Source organism: Tachyglossus aculeatus, chromosome 5, assembly GCF_015852505.1.
Source record: "Tachyglossus aculeatus isolate mTacAcu1 chromosome 5, mTacAcu1.pri, whole genome shotgun sequence".
Classification (NCBI taxonomy): Eukaryota; Metazoa; Chordata; class Mammalia; order Monotremata; family Tachyglossidae; genus Tachyglossus; species Tachyglossus aculeatus.
This window is the reverse complement of record NC_052070.1, coordinates 71528456-71547943: the sequence shown is the minus strand read 5'-3', so window position 1 is coordinate 71547943 and position 19488 is coordinate 71528456. Positions and strand designations below refer to the sequence as shown.

General features: G+C 40.3%; 1 protein-coding gene and 1 non-coding gene across 7 annotated transcripts in view; one reads left to right on the top strand and one right to left on the bottom strand.

Moving 5' to 3' along the window:
- MYO9A (myosin IXA) overlaps nt 1–19488 on the top strand; it is a 322627-nt gene that overhangs the window by 199220 nt on the left and 103919 nt on the right. For all 6 annotated transcript variants that reach the window (XM_038746410.1, XM_038746411.1, XM_038746413.1 and 3 more), the window contains one exon: nt 408–542. In XM_038746410.1, the coding sequence (XP_038602338.1) occupies nt 408–542 (135 nt within the window). The remainder of the gene's footprint in view (nt 1–407; nt 543–19488) is intronic.
- Nucleotides 9040–9176, bottom strand: LOC119929037. Its single transcript, XR_005451180.1, has one exon. It is a non-coding gene; the product is annotated as a small nucleolar RNA SNORA7 (small nucleolar RNA).

The following is a 19488-nucleotide window of genomic DNA, read 5'->3' as shown; positions in this document are numbered from 1 at the left end:
GATAAATTATGGTCCTATATTCAGAAAGGTTTAGGGTAGAGTAGAAGCAGATAACACGAGAGCCTTTGAAATGGGTAACTTGACAGTCCCATATTCTTACCCAGTTTTTATTACAAAGACATATGGAATAGATTATCTTGGCATATCTCGCAACTCAGATAATCTAGCTATATTTTAGTAAGTAATTAGAATATTAGATCATAACTTCACTCCCGTTAAGGGTAAAGTGTTTTAATTTTCCAATAGTTTCATGGCAAAAGAACACTATTTGGACTTCTCCAAAATTTGGGTTCCGAAAATTAGGACAAGTAATCTGCTCATAAACATTGGTTTGGGTGTTTTATTTGAATGGGAATTTTGCCTTGGGTGCCCATGTTTTTACAAAAAAGTGATATTATGTCTTTCAGACCTTGTCTATTGGAGTACTTGATATCTTTGGATTTGAAGATTATGAAAGCAACAGCTTTGAGCAGTTTTGCATTAATTTTGCTAATGAAAGTTTACAGCACTACTTTAATCAACATATCTTCAAACTGGAACAGGTGAGTACAGCATTTGAAATATGCTGATGATAAATCTTGCCGAATCTTCATAAAATGAGGATTCATGACCTTTTGCATGTTGTTCTTCGCATGAACTTTGAATTTGCGCTTAGATTTAAAATCACAACCATTTTTCTCTGTGCACCAACAACTCATTTCTTAATCTTATCAGCCCATTGGATAGGAATCCCAGTTTAGGAGTGATTTTTTGATTTTTTTAAAGATCCTCATCTCTGAACTAGACCTGCCAAAGTAGACCTATGAAGGGTGTTTATTGAGAGGCAGTAATGGTTTTGCCAAGCACTTCATCAGTTGATAAAACAAGTGAAAAATAGTAATCAACCATAAACTCATTCTCCTTAGTTTCCATCTAAGGTGAACCAAAGCTTTCGATCCAAAACTATAATCACTTTTCTTTCCTATCAGTTCCTACTCTGAAGTCAAAAGACAAGCAGAACTTTCTCAATTTACAAGGCATATTTCCCTCCTTATCCCTCAAAATCTCTCCAATTTATTAAGATAACCAATAATAGGAGATGAGAATACCAGCTTTCCCAAAGTAGTTTGTGGCGCTGTCTGCTTTTGAAGAGTGCCCATGTGTTCCCAAGTGGATTTGTCATTTTGCCCTCCACAGGTAATAAATTGTACTACTTTGTAGTAGTTTTTTAAAATATTCTTTTACATTCAGCACATCACCACTCATGGGTGAGGTCATTTTTAAGCCACTACAGTTGTGGTGGAATCTAGCCTCATTGGTTAAAGTACTCCAGTGTGCTCTTTATTTTATAGTAATCACTGAGGCAATGAAAGTTAGTGAATTGAGAGATCATCATCGTCATCAATCGTATTTATTGAGCGCTTACTATGTGCAGAGCACTGTACTAAGCGCTTGGGAAGTACAAATTGGCAACACATAGAGACAGTCCCTACCCAACAGTGGGCTCACAGTCTAAAAGAGAGATGTTAGGCCTCAAGGTCATAGGCCTTATAGAAACAGTCTCCAGACCTAGAATTGTTTGGAATATTGTGGGACTGCCCCCCCCCCCCCCCCCGGATTATCGGGACCATCATCTTATTTATAAGAGTGGCGGAGGTGGGGGTGGGGGGGGGGAGACTGCCTACATCTGGGAGCAAAACTGAGCTCTCCTTGTTCCCTTTATTCCTCCCCCTCCCAGTCCCACAGCACTTATGTACATGTCTGTAATTTCTTTGTTTATATTAATGCCTGGTTCCCCCCCCCCCCACCCCAGTCTGTAAGCTTGTTGTGGGCAGGGAATATGTTTATTGTTATATTGAACTCTCCCAAGCACTTTGTACAGTGCTCTGCACACAGTAAGCACTCAATAAATGCGAGTTACTGACCTAGGGACTCTCCCGAGTGCTGAGCAGGAGGAAGTGCAGAGTTTGAAGCTGACCATTATTTGGGATACATGATATGAGAAGCACCATGGCATAGTGGATAGAGCACAGGCCTGGGAGTGAGAAAGTCATGGGTTCTGTTCCCGTCCCTGCCACTTGTCTGCTGTGTGACCTTGAGCAAGTCATTTCACCTCTCTGTGCCTCAGTTACCTCATCTGTAAAATGGGGATTGAGACTGTGAACCCTATATGGGACAGGGACTGTGTTCAACTTAATTTGCTTGACCCCAGTGCTTAGAACAGTGCCTGGCACATGGTAAATGTTTAACAAATGCCATTATTATTATTATTATCATTATCATCCCTGCTGTCTCCCTGAGATATAGCCAAAAGGGATCTTCATGTGGTAATGTGTGTTTTTTCAATGCCTAAGTTATAAAGGAAAGCTAGAGTGGATTAATTTGGCTATTGTCTGAATTTGGGGTTATTTTAGGGTAAACCCTATTTCCCAGTCTTTTTTCTGTCAGTGTAGCACCAGGTGTAGCACATAGGTCTCTTATATTTAGTTACCAAATTCTAAGATCAGCCCTGACTTAAACCTCAATGGTTATGAGTACTGTCTTGCAAATCTTGAATTTAGCATCTTTCTCCCACTTGTATCACTCATTAAATCTTGATGTTGATCTCGTCTGAATTGGGACTTTGGTTCAGACATGGTCATTGGGGGCTACACGGAACCCTCAGTTGGATCCTGGGGCCAGTTCCTAATCCCATACAGAATGCTGACTTTGATCCTCATTTATGGTTATGCATTATACCGGCGACTTCAGTTTCAATCTATCAGGTAAACAAGGCGACTTCAGTTTCAATCTAAGTAAAAAAAAAACACCACCCTGGAGTCTAATGGAGGGCAGATGGTTTAAATACTGACATTTTCCCAGACATTTGCTATATTATCATATTTGTTAGCATGATTGTCCCATTTTTTGCATAATTATTGCAAGCCAGATCAAGAGCTCTTATGCAGGAAATTAAGTTCAGCAGTAAGAGGAACATGAGAATAAAGGTGAGAAGGAAAAACAAGGGAAGATGGGAAGAAAGAGAAAGGTAAGAGGACAATTGAGACTGTGTCTCTTATGCCTATTGCACTTAAGTGCTATATATAGTAGGCACTTAATGAATTACAGACAAGCCCAGGTTTCAAAGAGTAAATTCACCGTCCTCAGCTTTACCAGATTCTGGTTCTTCTCTTCCTACCCCAGCACATGCAGCTTTCATTCATTCATTCAATCGTATTTATTGAGCGCTTACTGTGTGCAGAGCACTGTACTAAGCACTTGGGAATTACAAGTTGGCACTGCTTTATGATTACAGTCTGTGGTACCAGTCAAAAATAGGCCAGGGGGGTGGCAGGGAGGGGAATGAAGCAGTGGGGGCAATTAAGCTAGTGAATGTTCATGTGTCCTTGGCTATCAGAATGTGAAGATACCCACTCATCTTACTATATTAATACTGTAAAATGGCAGAAATCAATGATCGATGATAAAACTGGGTTCCGGGCGCTGTGCGAAGCACTTGGGAGAGTACAGTACAACAGAGATGGTAGACAGGTTCTCTGAAAACACAAGCAACTGTAGGTTAAGATTTCGGCAGAGACTTGGAAATGAAGTAGCATTTGCAAACAGAGCTACGCCAACACTGCAAGCATGGGAACAATAATTTCTTCTTACACGGAATCTATTTATGCTAACATTGCTCATGGCACTCAGAACAGACTCACGTTGTCCAAAAAAAAAGATTTTCTAATGCTTTCATCGTGTCCTAGCAAATTGTAGTGAAAGCGAGCAGTGTAGCAGAAATTATTTTAATCAGTATTTTTGTTTGACTTTCACTGCTTACACTAAGTGATTTAATTCTGAACACCAAAATATGGTGCTTACATGTTAGAAGATAAGTGAAATACTAGTTCGATCATTTCATTTTGTGTTTTAATGAGAAATGTTGGAACTCTAATAATAATGGTGTCAGTGCTTAGCACGTAATAAGCGCTTAAATAATAATGATGGTATGTAAGTGCTTACTATGTGTCAAGCACTGTTCCATCATCATCATTTGTTAAGCACTTACTATGTGCCAAACATTGTTCTAAGCATTGGAATACAATATACCATATCTGGATATTACAATTCATATGCTGTAAATACAATCCAATAATACAATATGCTATATCTGGTAATCCAGAATACATATTCCAAAGTCAAAAATCTTGAATGATAGGTTGAATTCATCATAGAATGATAGCTGTGAATTCAAAGAATTACTATGTCATAATTCAATGGATTTTAGCAATTTTCAAGTACAAAATAACTTAGTATCTAGTTATTAACTGTATTGTATTAATCAATGGCATTTATTGAAAACTTACTGTGTGCAGAGGATTAAGCATCTGGAAAGAGTACAATACAACACAGTTGGTAGACATATTCCCTGTCCATGTCAAGTATACAATCTAGAGGAGGAGTTAGACATTGATATAAGTAAATTAATTAATGATACATGCTTAAGTGCTCCTGGAAATTAAATTTTATTCATTCTCCTGCCCCAATCTTCATGCCTGGCAGATGATCACTCTCCCCACCTTCAGTGCCTGATTGAGGGTTCATCTCCTCCAGGAGGCCCGATTAGGCCCTCATTTCCTCTTCTCCCACTCCCTTTTTCATCATCCTTGCACATGGATTTTGCACCCTTTATTCACTCCTCCCACAACACTCGGGTACATATCCATAATTTATGTGTATTAATGTCTGTCTCCCCCTATAAACCGTAAGCTTCTTTGTACTCTCCCAAGAGCTTAATACAGTGCACACAGTAAGTGCTCAATAACTACAATTGAATGATTGATAGAAAAGGAAAAGGAAACTTGCTTTGAAAGAAAGGCTCACTATTTTTTTTCTACCCAAGATAATATGGGTCTGTCTTCAGTGTTCACTTCCTTCAACTTAGATATGTCAAACTTAGTATGTTCATATTTTTATATCACACATACAGGTAGTTTCTTCAAAAATAAGTTTGGTGCCTTGGTCACTATGTATAAACACTCGAAAGTTAAAATATTTGATACCATCAGCAGATTCACTGTCAGTCATATTTATTGAGCACTTTGTGCACATTTTTCAGTTACTTGGAATGTACGATCCAAAATTTTCTGGAAAATTCAGGAAGGTCTGAAGACATTTTTCATGTGCTGGTTCTAAAACCACTGAAAATGCAGGACCTGGACTTGGGCCCAAAGGCAAGCATGCATACTACAATTGGGGCCCAGTCATGCCACCACAAACCAGTTGGAAAACACCGATCTCAGACATGTTTAGGTCAATCAATAATTAAGAATACCGGACATATTAACTCACCTTTCGTCATGGGCATTGACTTCTGTTTATCACTGATCACTGTTTAAAATAGAGTAACTTTTCCATTTATAGTTTTACAGCCATTAGTGAAATGTCCCTTAGTTATGTTACCAAACTGCTTTTAAACTACATCCTTCCCTTTTGAATAGCATTACATTTTGTTTCCTGCATTAGCTGACTGAAATTTTAGTGACTTACTACAGAAATAGTTCCTTCTGTTGTAAGTAGTGTACTGATCTTTCATCTTTATGGTAGGCGTCAACATTCAGTAAATGTTTCATATTCGTCGCCCATGGTAAAGACTGGTATTTGAGTGTTTTCTTAGATAAAAAATGAAAAAAAAAAAAACAAAACCAAAAGCAGTCCACCTATAATAGCTATATTTGGCATTTCAGCTTGTCTTTTGTAACATAGTAATTTTAGCTAGTTAGCCTAGTTATGGGCAGAGAGCTATTAGGTTTACACAGAATTGGCCTGATATCTTGGGCTTCATTTTTTTTCTACTGTGTAAATATTAATCCTGGCTTCCGGTGTCAGTCTCAGAGAACTGCGTGTTGGAGAGACCTAAAAATGCTTTTCTGTTCTTGAGCCCCAGGTTAAAGAATGCTCCTGTTAAGAATACTCAATCATTGACCGACACCTTGCCTAGGCACAACTGTTTCTTCCAACATTGGATCATGTTTTATCCAGACAGACGTGCATTGTTGGAAGAATGTTCCCAATTCTGTCATCATAGTTTATGCAATTTGGATATAATACACTTTGGTTTTTTCAGAGCACTGTGTGCAGAACACTGTATTAAGTGCCTGGGGGAATACAACTTAACAATAAATGGGCATATTCCCTGCCTTACAGTCTAGAAGCTCACAGTCTTAAATCCCCACTTTACAGATGAGGAAACTGAGGAAAGCAGCTAGATAAGTGCTATGCAAAAATGAAAAGCAGATAACTTCAGTGGTTTTTGAATTGATAGTATTTGTTGAGAACCGACTGTTTGCGGAGCTGGGTTAACAGAAGATTGGGTTATTAGCCTCTTTATAAGTGTTCATTGTGCCACCTATGCAAGAATCCTTTCCTGTGGGTAAAGGAAAAATATTTTTTACTTCACTTTAAAGCCACATTAGAAACACCATTGAATAAATGAGTGTGTACTTTTACTGACTTTCATCACTCTGGGGCAATTGAGAACTTGAACAAGACATGTAGTGAGGGCCTTTAAATGACTATCAAGCTGACATTTTGTGCAGGAATGGAGCACCTGGACAACATTTCAGCATTTGTGGTGGTAGCGCAAGGAGAAGAGCAGTAGAGAAGCAGCATGGCCAAGTAGTCAGAAGGACCTGGGTTCTGATCCCAGCTCCTTCACTTCCCTGCATGGCATAGTGGATAGAGCACGGGCCTGAAAGTCAAAAGGTCATGGGTTCTAATTCTGGCTCTGCTACTTGTCTGCTGTGGGACCTTGCACAAGTCACTTCACTTCTCTGGGCCACAGATACCTCATCTGTAAAATGGGAATTGAGACTGTGAGCCCTGTGTGGGACAGGGACTGTGTCCAACCCAATTTACTTATGTCCACCACAGCGTTTAGTTCAGTGCCTGGCACATAGCAAGCACTTAGCAAATACCACAATTATTATTATTATTAACTTTGGGCAAGTCATTTCACTTCTCTGTGCCTCAGTTTCCTCATCTGTAAAGTGGGGATTTAAGACTGTGAGCTTCTAGACTGTAAGGCAGGGAATACGCCCATTTATTGTTAAGTTGTATTCCCCCAGGCACTTAATACAGTGTTCCGTACACAGTAAGCACTCAACAAATACAATTGAATGAATAAAGTGAGGGGGCAGGGACTGTTTCCAATCTGTTCAACTTGTATCTACCCCAGTGCTTTGAACAGTGCTTGACACATTATAAGCACTTGACAAATACCATTAAAAAAATGTATTTTATTCATCTGTTCCACATAGCTGCCTTCCATTTTAGGATTAGTTAGAAATGTAAGGATTCAAATCATGACAGAGAACCTACCAGCTCTTTTTCCTAACACTTCAACAAAGGTTTGAAGTTGACTTTGTTCCAGTAAGAGCCTGCAGTAGTGTTCAGTGTAGACCGTTGAATGATAGGCATGTATTTGAAAAGCAAGACATATATGACACATTCTCTAGTAGCAAAGTGGATAGACACCTGGGTGTGCACAAACAAATTATCTCCTCATTATAAGACCTGTTTATCTCCCTTTACTTCCTTTGCTTTCCATATTTCATACATTCTGATTCTGCATTAGGGGTGATGAATGTTATTTTAGCAAGATTCATTTTTGACCTTTGACATATGGGTTACCATTCCTCTCTAGTGGGTTCATATTAGATAGTACAGTCTAATCATTTTGCTGGGATTTACTGACCAAATTCACATTGAGAAGCTATGCATACATTTTGGGCTGCCAGTCAGAACTTGAAGCTCTGACAACTAATTGCCATTTAAGCCTCAGGAAAGAAAATCTTTGTCTCGCTACCAAAAGCACAACAATCTATAGCTTTTAGTTTATCTAGGCTAAGCCTGTACTTGTGGCTATTTATATCTTTGTAGATATTTTAAAACTAGCTTCAAAGTCTTACATAAATTATTTTTCAAAGTCAAGGTTGGCGTGACTGGATAAATAAAGGTAGGGTAAGACAGATTAACAGTGTTTTTGCTTTTTTGTAAATCTCTTTCCAGCTGAGAGAAGTTGAAGAAAGGAGGTTAATTGCAGATCTGTCATTTTCGGGGGTGGGGGGAGATGGGAACCATGTAGTAAAATTTCCCCACACCGCCCATTTGCTGCTCTAACACTCAATTTCATCACTTAGAAATGAATAAGAAACTATCCCCAATTGTAGAGCCTTATTACAGGAAGAGAACATTGCATTTTAAAAACTTTGCTAAATAAGTATCCATGTCACCTTCAGGAAAGGTTATGAATAAGTAAGGTGAGTCTTTCCTCTGGCTTATCTGTTTAAACAGCTTTGAAACAATGGGAAAATTGATCTGTAGCCTGGCTTTCTAGAAAATGAAGAATGTTCAGTTTGATGTGAAAATAATTTATCAAAGTATATTGTACTGTTGCTAATGCATAATTCAGTGAGGTGGTAACTTTTAAAGTAGCTAGGCTCTGGTGTGGTTGCATTTGTGGTTAGTCACTTGCAGACCCCAGTGCATAGTTCCAGTTTTGAATGTTTTCATTGTGCCCCTTGATTGAAGGCAGGGGTGGTTGTGCTCTTCAGAAATGAATGGCCATTTGAATGCTACCTTATTATTACCCTTGATGGTCCTTTTCCTCTGATTCAAAAGATAACTGCAGCTTGAAATAAAAAATACCGAGCTACCTATGTAATATCTCCGATTTGAAGAATATAGTTTTAGTAAGGTTGTTCCTGTGCATTTCTAAATTCTGATTGAATAGAGTGCCTTCCCCCCGCTTGTTAAAATTTGTTATGGGAAGCATTGGACAGGGGGAATCTTTGCCAGGTCACACATTCTTGTCTTGTCTTATGCTCTTGAGTTATTTCCAACCCATAGCAACTCCATGGACACTTCTCTCCCAGAATACCCCACCTCCATCTGCAATCGTTTTGGTAGTTTATCCATAGAGTTTGCTTGGTACAAATACAGGAGTGGTTTACCATTGCCTTCTTCTGCGCAGTAAACTTGAGTCTCTGCCTTCGGCTCTCTCCTGTGCCACTGCTGCCCACATGTAGCAGATTGCCTTCCACTCGCTAGCCACTGCTCAAGCTAGGAATGGAATGGATGGGCCTCTGCTTGACTCTCCCTCTTGTAGTCGATACTGGTAGAGTACTGGAAACTCTCCAGGTGCCTCCTGAGAGGGGTGTGGTTGCTCATCAGTCAAGCTAGTCTCAGAGTATATGGCTTTTAGAGTTGTTTTATGGTTAGAAGGATCAGCTTGATCAGTTGGGTTCCTCTCCTCCATATTCCTCTTCCCGAATGTTGGTGAACACAAGTCCGTCGTGGCCCACATGGGTTGGGGTATCCATGGAAGTGTTTTCCAGAGGACATCAATCAATCACTGGTATTCATTGAGCGCTTACTATGTGCAGAGCACTATACCAAGCACTTGGGAGAGCAATACAACAGAATTAGTAGACATTCATTCATTCATTCAATCATATTTATTGAGCTCTTACTGTGTGCAGAGCACTGTACTAAGCGCTTGGGAAGTACAAGTCAGCAACATATAGAGACGGTCCCTACCCAACTACGGGCTCACAGTCTAGAAGGGGGAGACATACAACAAAACAAAACATGTAGACAGGTGTCAAAATCATCAAAGCAAATAGAATTATAGCTACATGCACATCATTAACAAAATAGAACAGTAAATATGTACAAGTAAAATAAAGAGTAATGAATCTGTACAAATATATACAAATGTTGTGGGGAAGGGAAGGAGGTAGGGCGGGGGGGTGGGGAGGAGGAGAGGAAAAAGGGGGCTCAGTCTGAGAAGGCCTCCTGGAGGAGGTGAGCTCTCAGTAGGGCTTTGAAGGGAGGAAGAGAGCTAGCTTGGCGGTTGTGTGGAGGGAGGGCATTCCAGGCCAGGGAAAGGACATGGGCTGGGAGTCGACAGCGGGACAGGCGAGAACCAAGACATGTTCCCTGCTCATAACCTTACCAGACATGGCCCTCAAGTCCGAACCCCCACCCACATTTGGGTGGTAGTTGTCCAGTTTCATCTCTTACAGCTTGGTTTTCAGGTAACCGGTCCCCATCCAGGAAGCATTCAGTCCCCTATGCCTTTCTGTCTGGTATTTTTTATCTTAAATGACCCAGCCTTCCTTCACTTCGACTCCTGCCTCCAAGGCCTGTGACTTGCCGGTGATGCTTGTGTTTCCGGGGACCTGGGATCCCCACTCCTGTCTAGTTTTTTGTGGTTTTTTGAGGGGTTGGGGGTAGGGGTTCTGCAGAAAATTTGCTATGACATCATTACATTTCTCTGCCTGCCCAGTGGAATACACAGACTACCACTTGGATCTAAGTGCCCAGTATTGTAAGGTGCCATCCCCGGCCACTCCAGTCTACACACACCCTTACTTTGTAATGTTACAACATTTTGTAAATTTTGTTCAGTGATTCATTCCTAAATTATATCATCAGAATATCTGGATCATTAAATAGTATCATTGTTTTGGTGGAGCAGAATGTGTAAATGAAGTGACTGTCTTGAAAATACCTAAGTGTATTCAGGAATAGCCACTGATAGGTTTACTTCACTGGATTTGTACCCTTAAAAAATTTCGGTAGATTGGAAGAACTGACTGTGTGGATAACTGACAGCATATTTATCCACATGTATTCTTATTCTCCATACTAATTATGCAGGTGCTAATTGCTTGCTAACTGTCACCAATATAATTATTTTCAACCACATCCAGGAGCAAGTGAAAGATGTAGAATAATGTTATTGTGATAAGTACTATGTGTGAACTGTCACTTCCCCATGGCCCAAGGAGCCAATTCTAGACCCAGTAAATTATGGCTGAGTGCATTTTGCCAAAAAAGACATTTCCCCAGTTTCAGTGGAACAGAACAAGTCTTGATTATTATGGCCATTCGACTCTCTTATAGCTGGAATTCAACCAATCTGAAGGACCCTGTTTACAACTTCTTACACCAAAGGGTTTTATCTTCCATCTTGGGATGGCCTGTGTATTCCTTCAAAATTTTCCCTCCATGAGCAGACATACCCCTCAGTGAAATAGAGTAGTGTTCCTTGGGAAAAAAAGGAGGGGCAGCAAATTGTGAATGCTGTATCATTGGGTATATTATTCCATAGACGTGCATGTTACTGATCAATTATATTTGAGCATTTACTTTACGTAGAGCACTTTACTAAGCTCTTGGGAGAGTACAGCATAACAGAGTTAATAGACACATTCCCTGCCCACAGTGAAATTGGGACCCATTTCAGAATCTGGGAAAAAAATTTCCTTTACATGTTTGGAACTAAAATACATGCTAAATATTGAACTATTCTCTAATCTTTTTGAAAGTAATACAGAGTGTAACATCACAACATTCAATGTGGAATTGTAATATGATTGAGTTTTTACGGGAAGCTGCAGAAATAGAAGCTTGTCCTGCTAATTGAGGTAGTGGTTTGTCAGCTTCTGAAATGTGTCCAACTTAGGTTGAACAGCAGCCAGCTTTCTTCGTTTTCTTCTTAAAGTACCTTGTAGCAGGATAACTCCTTTCAAAAACTTCTGGCCCCTTTGAAATACTCACAAAACTCACCACTCAGGGCTTCACACTTTCTTGTACACAGACCTGGATGCCAGGATTCGTGGGTTCTGTGAGCCAGTGAGATAGATACCAGCTAATCAGGTTGAGCAGAGTCCATGTACCACATGGGGTTCACAGTCTTAATCCCCGTTTTACAGAGCAGGTAAGTGAGGCACAGAGAAGTTAAATGACTTTCCCAAGGTCACGCAGCAGATACATGGTGGAGCCGGGCTTAGAAGACAGGTCCTTCTGAATCTCAGGCCCATGTCTGTCTACTGGGCCATACTGCATTCCAGCCACAGCCTCTCCAGCAATAACCTCTGTCTGTGAATTCGTTCACCAACACACCCTCTGAAAAGAACCTCTGTGGCCCGGATCTTGCTCAGAAAGAAAGCTATGCACTGTGTCAGGTTCGTTCTGTCCACTGCCTCTGCTTCCCTTTCCTCCCTTTGTATTGAACTGGATTGTTGAGGAGAACGTTGAATTCTTTCCCCTTTGATTCTAACCTTAGCAGTTCTCTTGGCAACAGTCATAGCCCCTCTTCCCACCTTCTATTTTGTGGTTTATGGTGGGAAATGGGAGCAACTGCAAACCCCCTGCACACCTTCTTTCCCCAGTCTGTCGTGGCCTTTGGGCCTGCAACTTTGGATGGGGCTTGGAAATGATGCTGCAAGGCCATAGATGGAAAATGGCTGGGGGAATGAGACAGTGACTGTTGCCTTGTCAGATGCTCAGATTAGGATTAAAGATAAATGAAAAAACAATACCATACTATGTATGGTGATGTGGTGCAAAGGGCATTGGGAGTGAGGGGGAGGATGAGGCAGGAGCAAGAGGAGGAAGGGGCAGTAAAGGAATTGACTTACCTCAGGCAGTTGGATGTAATGTCAGGGGCTGTGTTTATGAATCATGGAGTAAAACAGCAAAAAGTGGGGGACATATCCTGGGGAAGAAAGTATTGTAGGGTGCCAGTATCCTGTAGTTGTCCTTAATAATAATAATAATAATAATGGTATTTGTTAAGCACTTACTATATATGCCAAGCACTTTTCTGAACTCTGGGGTAGATACACAGTAATCGGGTTGGACACAGTCCCTGTCCCACACAGGGTTCACAGTCTTATTCCCCATTTTACATTTTACTGAGGCCCAAAGAAGTGAAGTGACTTGCCCAAGGTCACGCAGCAGACAAGTAGTGAAGCTGGGATTAGAACTCATGATCTTCTGATTCCCAGGCCCATGCTCTGTCTTCTAGGCCATCTGCTTTAAAATTATTTCACTTTTGTCAAAACCGAATATACACTCTGCTTCATCATAAATTTTAGATGCACACTCTTTTGCTTCCATTATCTGTGATTTAATGTCTGTCTCTCCCACTAGAGTTAAAGTTCCTCAAAGCCAGGGATGGTGTCTACTAAATCTACTGCACCCTCCCAAATGGTCTACACTCAATAAGTGCTCAGTAAATACCGTCGTTAATAGAGTAACCCAGGGAATTGTATTGGCAGCAAGATTTTAGCCGGTTCCTTTTTACCACCTGTATAGAACAACAAAGGATGCCAAAGCTTGGGAAAATCTTCAAGTGATGATGCTGTGTAAAGTATATTGCCTGTAAAATTTATTTGATAGAAGTTAATTTAATTTTCAGCATGGCTGTATTGTTGAGCATTGCAATTCAGAGGGTTATGTGGATGTTTTGAAATGATCCGTCATCCATTATAGTCTTGTTTGAGATTTAGTTTTCGTGGCCATTTACCGTATTTACCTCTAAATACAAAAATAAGGTGTGATTTCAGAAATTCTAAAACTTCAAAAGCATTTGGGAAGGTAAAAGAAAACTTTGACTTTATTGGTTAACAACTGGAAAAATAACTGGTGGAAAGTTTTAATTTGACTCTTGCCCGAAGTAACTCTTTGATACAAGCTGTGGATGCTAGATAGTGATTAGGGCAGGCTGGGGAGAATACTAGTGAAGTTAAAATCCCAATTTCTGGTGATTCTGTTTACGAAGGTAGAGAAGCAACCGTTCATTTTGGCCACTTTTTATAATTGTCCATAATTCATTTACCACTAGCTTGGTATTTTAAGCTGGATTTTTGTGTTTGCTTTGTATGTATAATTGTCCATAATTCATTTACCATTAGCTTGGTATTTTAAGCTGGATTTTTTTGTTTGTATGTAATGTGTTCATTTTTCTGACTGTAAGTGGAACTAAGCAAAATCCTTTTAAATAAGGAAGTGTTTTTTTTTTAAATTTACCTATCTCAAAGTGCAAATGACTGAAAATAAATTTCTGGGTGGAACACTTTTCAAACTTGAACCTCGTAAAATATTTTTAATAAATGACTTCACACTCTACTCCTGCCATAAATATGCCTTGACCCTTACCCAATCAGATAAAAAATTCTCCCATTAGATAAAATCACATCAGATAAACTTGATAACCATCATTAAGAAATATGATGGGAAGGGTCATCTTACCTCAGTTGATTCACAGTAAGTAAATTTTTTCATGTTAGATCATCAATTGTATTTATTGAGCGCTTACTGTGTGCAGAGCACTGTAAAAGCCATTTATTCCAAATGATGAAAGTCAGAGAGGATTTTTCCCTGATGTTTTTCTGTGGCTAGAAAATGCTGGGAGAATGTAGAGAATGCTTTTCACATTATTACTCCAGTGAACAACTTCTATTATGAAGGTTGTTCCAGCTGAACATGAAAAACATATTACAGAGCTGTTGTTTTGCTGCCTTGGCCTGATTCCAAAGTAACTTTGGCAAGTTTCAAACCATAAAGGAGCCAGAGCTGCATTTTTGTAAGTGAAGTCATAAATGGCAACCATTTCTCTTCCTCTCTGAGACCGCCTCCTCAGCTCATGCAAAAATGCCCGGAGCTATTGTCTCACTAGCAGAAGCAGAACTCGGTTTCATAAGGGTGTGGACTTAAGTAAAGAGGCTTTTCTATCTGACGCACTGCACTAGGTTAAGGAAATACTGCCGGTAACCCAACTATGATGTGCTGCTACTAGAAATTGCAGATCTCCAGCCTCTTAAGCTCGAAGCTGATTCTTTATTCACAGCCAGCTCTTATGTTCAAATGGAGCTACACACCAGGAAAGAAATCAAATTGGAATGCCATAGGGGAGTCTGGCAGTGACCATGGTTAATTTCAGTCAGTCCATCAGTGGTATTTATTGAGTACATACTGTGCGCCAAGTACTTGCTGTGTGCTGAGCACTGTAGTAAGCACTTAAAGTACAGTACAGTAGATTTGGTAGATATAATCCCTGCCCCAAAAGAAGCTTGCAGTCTGAGGTCAGCAAGATAGTAAGTGGGTTTTATTCATGTGCATTCATTGTACTGATCCAGAAGGTGCTGTTTGAAAAGGAAGTATTGCCCTGAAGCCCAGCAATACTTCAGGAAGTAGAAATTGAAATTTTTATTGTAATTACCGAAGCATGTTGCCAAAAGTTAAGCTACTCCAGACCCACCTCAATCAATGGTATTTATTGAGTGCTTACTATGTGCAGAGCACTGTACTAAGTGCTTGGGAGAGTACATTTCAAAATCCTTAATTTACCAAATGTCCATTTCAAATAGTATTTCAGAAAGATGTTAGAGTAGAAAATGGAATGAGCGAGCCAGTAGTGAAGAAGGAGCTTAACTCCTGCTACCCCTTTGAGTTTTTTTCCGACACAAACTTATACCTATTTTTGTACAGTAGAATTTAATCCCTTTGAGCACTTCAGAAAAAAGAAGCTGCATCAGTCCCAGACATTTAGATATATCAATTGTAAATAGATTGTCAGAGGAAGCACAAGAGACTTCATTTTGTTTAGAGCCTTGGGGGAGGGCTGCCCAGGTGAATGGGCATGGGATAGCAGGGAAGAGCTAAGCTTTTCACTTAGGGGAGTGGAGGCTTAGGGTCCCAGTAATCAAAGGAAGGATAGGAATTCTTGAGTGAGCCAGAAATAGAAAATCTGACTGGAATACAGTCCAAGTTGGAGGAGGCGACAAAATAATGCTTGGACTAAAGTAATGCATGGGCCTAAAGATCAAGTTTTCGGGGCTTTAGCCTCTTCCAATACATCCTCTCTCAGGCCTTCTTCAGCCAGAGCGGGCTGCCACAGCTCCTGGTGAGTGCCATTGTGCATGCAGCATGGCCTAGTGGGTAGAGAGCATGGGCCTGGAACTTAGAAGGTCATGGATTCTAATCCTGGCTCTGCTGCATGACCTTTGGCAAGTCAGTTCACTTCTCTGTGCCTGCTACCTCATCTGTCAAATGGGAATTGAGGCTGTGAGCCCCATCTGGGACAGGGATTATGTCCAGCCCGATTTGCTTGTATCCACCCCAACGCTTATTACAGGGCCTGACAAATAGTAAGCGCTTAAATGCCATAATTATGATTGTTATTATTATCAAGCATTCTCAACAATCAGTTGATGGCATTTATTGCACATCCAAGGTCTAAGGACTGTACAAAGCCAAAGAAAAGCATGTTCTGAAACTCATGTGTGTTGGCTAGACTACAAGTCTCAGCATTGACAGAGGTGGCTAGGCCTAGCCTGTTCACTGCAATCCTTTGTCCTGCCCCAGCTGAGAAGCTGCAACTATCTTCCTAGTGGTTTTTATATATTCCTACTTCTTCTTCATGAACTTTTTAAAGAACTTACTGACCTATACCAGAAAGCGTATGTTAAGTCTTTCCCAGAGAAGAGTACATTTGGTTCAGGCAGAAAGCATTTTCTTTGAATATCTTGATGTTTTAGAGTATAGATTTTATATTAAAAGCGCTTATCTTTGGCATCAGCTCAGTTTCTCTGTGAAGCGAATGCCCTTTGGGCTAAAAGACAGAATTCTGGACTGAGAATTTTTTATTTTGTTTTTCAGGTGTCGACACTATTATTTTCAGATAATCTGTTTCTCAAAATTCCTTATCCATTGCGGGAGAGGAAAATTAGTACTTGTCCTTCAGTCTTTATATCATTTCCTCAAGGGACTTAGCCTGCTTACCCTGTGGTTTCAGTTACTCTGTCAACATTATGTAACCTTTTTTCTGGGAAAGTTGGTAGGTTAATACACCTAAAGCTGGGTTGCCCTGTGACTGTTCATGGAGCTCATTGAGCTCTTTCTGTTTGTTGGTTATTATTATTATTATTATTTTTTATTTTAAAGAGACTGGGAGAAAGCAGTTTCAGCCTGGCTCCCTATGGGCCAGAGATTTCATTTGGAGAGCACCCAGATCCTTCATTTCTTATTATCACTACCTGATTTTTGGTCATTTTATTACTTAATTGCCTCTCTACCAGAGGGTGGATGCAAAGAATAAAAGTGGACAGAATGGAGGGAGGGCACCAGCGAGGGGTCAGTGGCAAGGGAGGTGAGAGCGAGTGGTAATGAATAGAGGAGTGAAGTGTGAAGGCAAGTTGATAGTGGGAGAGGAGCGAGGATAAGAAATTGGGGAGAGAGCTGACTGAGTGCCCCAAATCTGATATTGAGGAGTTTCCGCTTGATGCAAAAATAATGCAGTTGCTCTCCCTGCTTCATCCAAATGTGTCAATTCGTGGGGAATGTGGGAAGGAGCAGTGACCTTAGCTCTCAGAGCTAACTGGTTATGGTCATCGTTTCTAGAATTAGGTGAGGCTTTTTTTTCTTCTTTTCTAACTTGAACTACTTTCGGAAATTACAAATATTAAATTGCAACATTAAGGTTGGTCTCTAGTCAGGTGACATTCTTAGCAAGCTTTTGAAATGTCTCATGCTGCTAGAAACTTCCTGATGATTTACAATAATAATAATAATTTTGGTATTCATTAAGCGCTTACTATGTGCAAAGCACTGCTCTAAGCCCTGGGGAGGATCCAAGGTGATCAGGTTGTCCCATGTGGGGCTCATAATCTTAATCCCTATTTTACAGATGAGGTAACTGAGGCACAGAGAAGTTAAGTGACTTGCCCAAAGTCACACATCTGACAAGCGACAGAGCTGGGATTTGAACCCATGACCTGTGACTCCTAAGCTGTGCTCTTTCCACTGAGCCACAATATAATTTCAGAAGTGGCTATCCTGTCATTATGCCATGAGTCCAGAAGCAATATGCATACATATACATTATTATATTACATAGTAATAGGCTAGCCATTTCTGTAATATTTTGCAATTTGGGAATTTTTATCAAAAGATATCTAATTTGTACTGCCAAAAAACAATTATAAAGAAAAGCCACATTTTTGCAGAAATTTCAAGAGCAAGGGAAGTTTATTTCTCCCATTAGAGTGAGAATAGAGTTTGAAATTGTATTTTGTTTGATATGACATTGCTGAAGAGGAAGCCCACCTTCCTATTTAGAATCCTGGCAGAGTTCTGCAGATGTGTTTACAAAAGAACCTTGTGTTCTGGAGTGATGAAGATCCTGGTTTTTCCTTCAACCTTCCCTATCGTACCAGGTGGTATTATGCTTTTGAAATTATTCAATTGTTGGATTCTGATTTATCATAAAGTTTCATGATCTTACCTGATGATCTCTGTCTGTCCAGCCCCATTTAGATTGCATGCCTCTTGGGAATCAGTGACTGTGCTTTAATGTGCATATCTTCCCCCAAGTGTTTTCCTGTATAGTCAAGAGCAAACAGTGTGTGTGGTGTGTGAGTGATGACTGTGGTAATGAATGTACTTCCTTGATCACTACTCCTGTTGATTTGAGAATCATTTAGTCCTCAAAGTTGTTAAATTCTGAAAACAGATCTCTTTAAGAGAAACAGTGTTGCTTAGTGGAAAGAGCATGGATTTGAGAGTCAGAGGTTGTGGGTTCTAGTCCCGACTCTGCCACTTGCCAGCTGTGTGACTGTGGGCAAGTCACTTAACTTCTCTGGGCTTCACTTACCTCATCTGTAAAATGGGATTAAGACGGTGAACCCCATGTGGGACAACTTGATTACCTTGTATCTACTCCAGTACTTAGAACAGTGTTTGGCACATAGTAAGCACTGAACAAATACCATTATTATTATTATAGAGTAGCAGCATGGCTCAGAGGGAAGAGCATGGGCTTTGGAGTCAGAGGTCATGGGTTCAAATGCCGACTCCATCAATTGTCAGCTGTGTGACTGTGGGCAAGTCACTTAACTTCTCTGGGCCTCAGTTACCTCATCTGTAAAATGGGGATTAAGACTGTGAGCCCCCCGTGGGACAACCTGATCACCTTGTAACCTCCCCAGCGCTTAGAACAGTGCTCTGCACATAGTAAGCACTTAATAAATGCCATCATTATTACTAAGGATTTGTTTTAAATTAGGGTAATTGCTTCTCTGTTAATCAGTAGTTTTACTGAGCTTTTACTGTGTTTAGAGCACTGTACTAAGCGCTTGGATGAGTACAGGTATTGTGGTATTTGTTAAGCAGTTACTATACAGCAAGCACTGTTCTAAATGCTGGGGTAGATACAAGTCCATCAGGTTAGACACAGTAGACATTTAGGTTAGTAAACGTGATCTCTTCCCTCAAGGAGTTTACCATCTACCAGGGAGGCAAACAATCAGTGATATGTATTGAGGGCTTATTGTGCACAGAGCACTGTTCTAACAGTATAACACAGGAGATAGACAAGGTTCCTTCCCATCAGGAGCTTAGTCTACAGAAGACAAACATCAAAATAAATGTCAGCTAGAAGAAATAGTGAAGTATTTCATAATTCGTAAGTACACTGGGGCTGGGGTGAGTATCAAAGTGCTTAAGGGTGACACAGAGGGGAAATGCAAGCTTAGGGAAGCCCTCTTGGAGGAGATGTGATTTTTAAGAAGGTTTTGAAGAAGAATGGCAGATGGTGAGATATGTAGTGGGTGGGAGTTCCAGGCCAGAGGCAGGACGTAGGCAAGGAGTTGGTAGCAGAGTAGACAAGATCAAGGT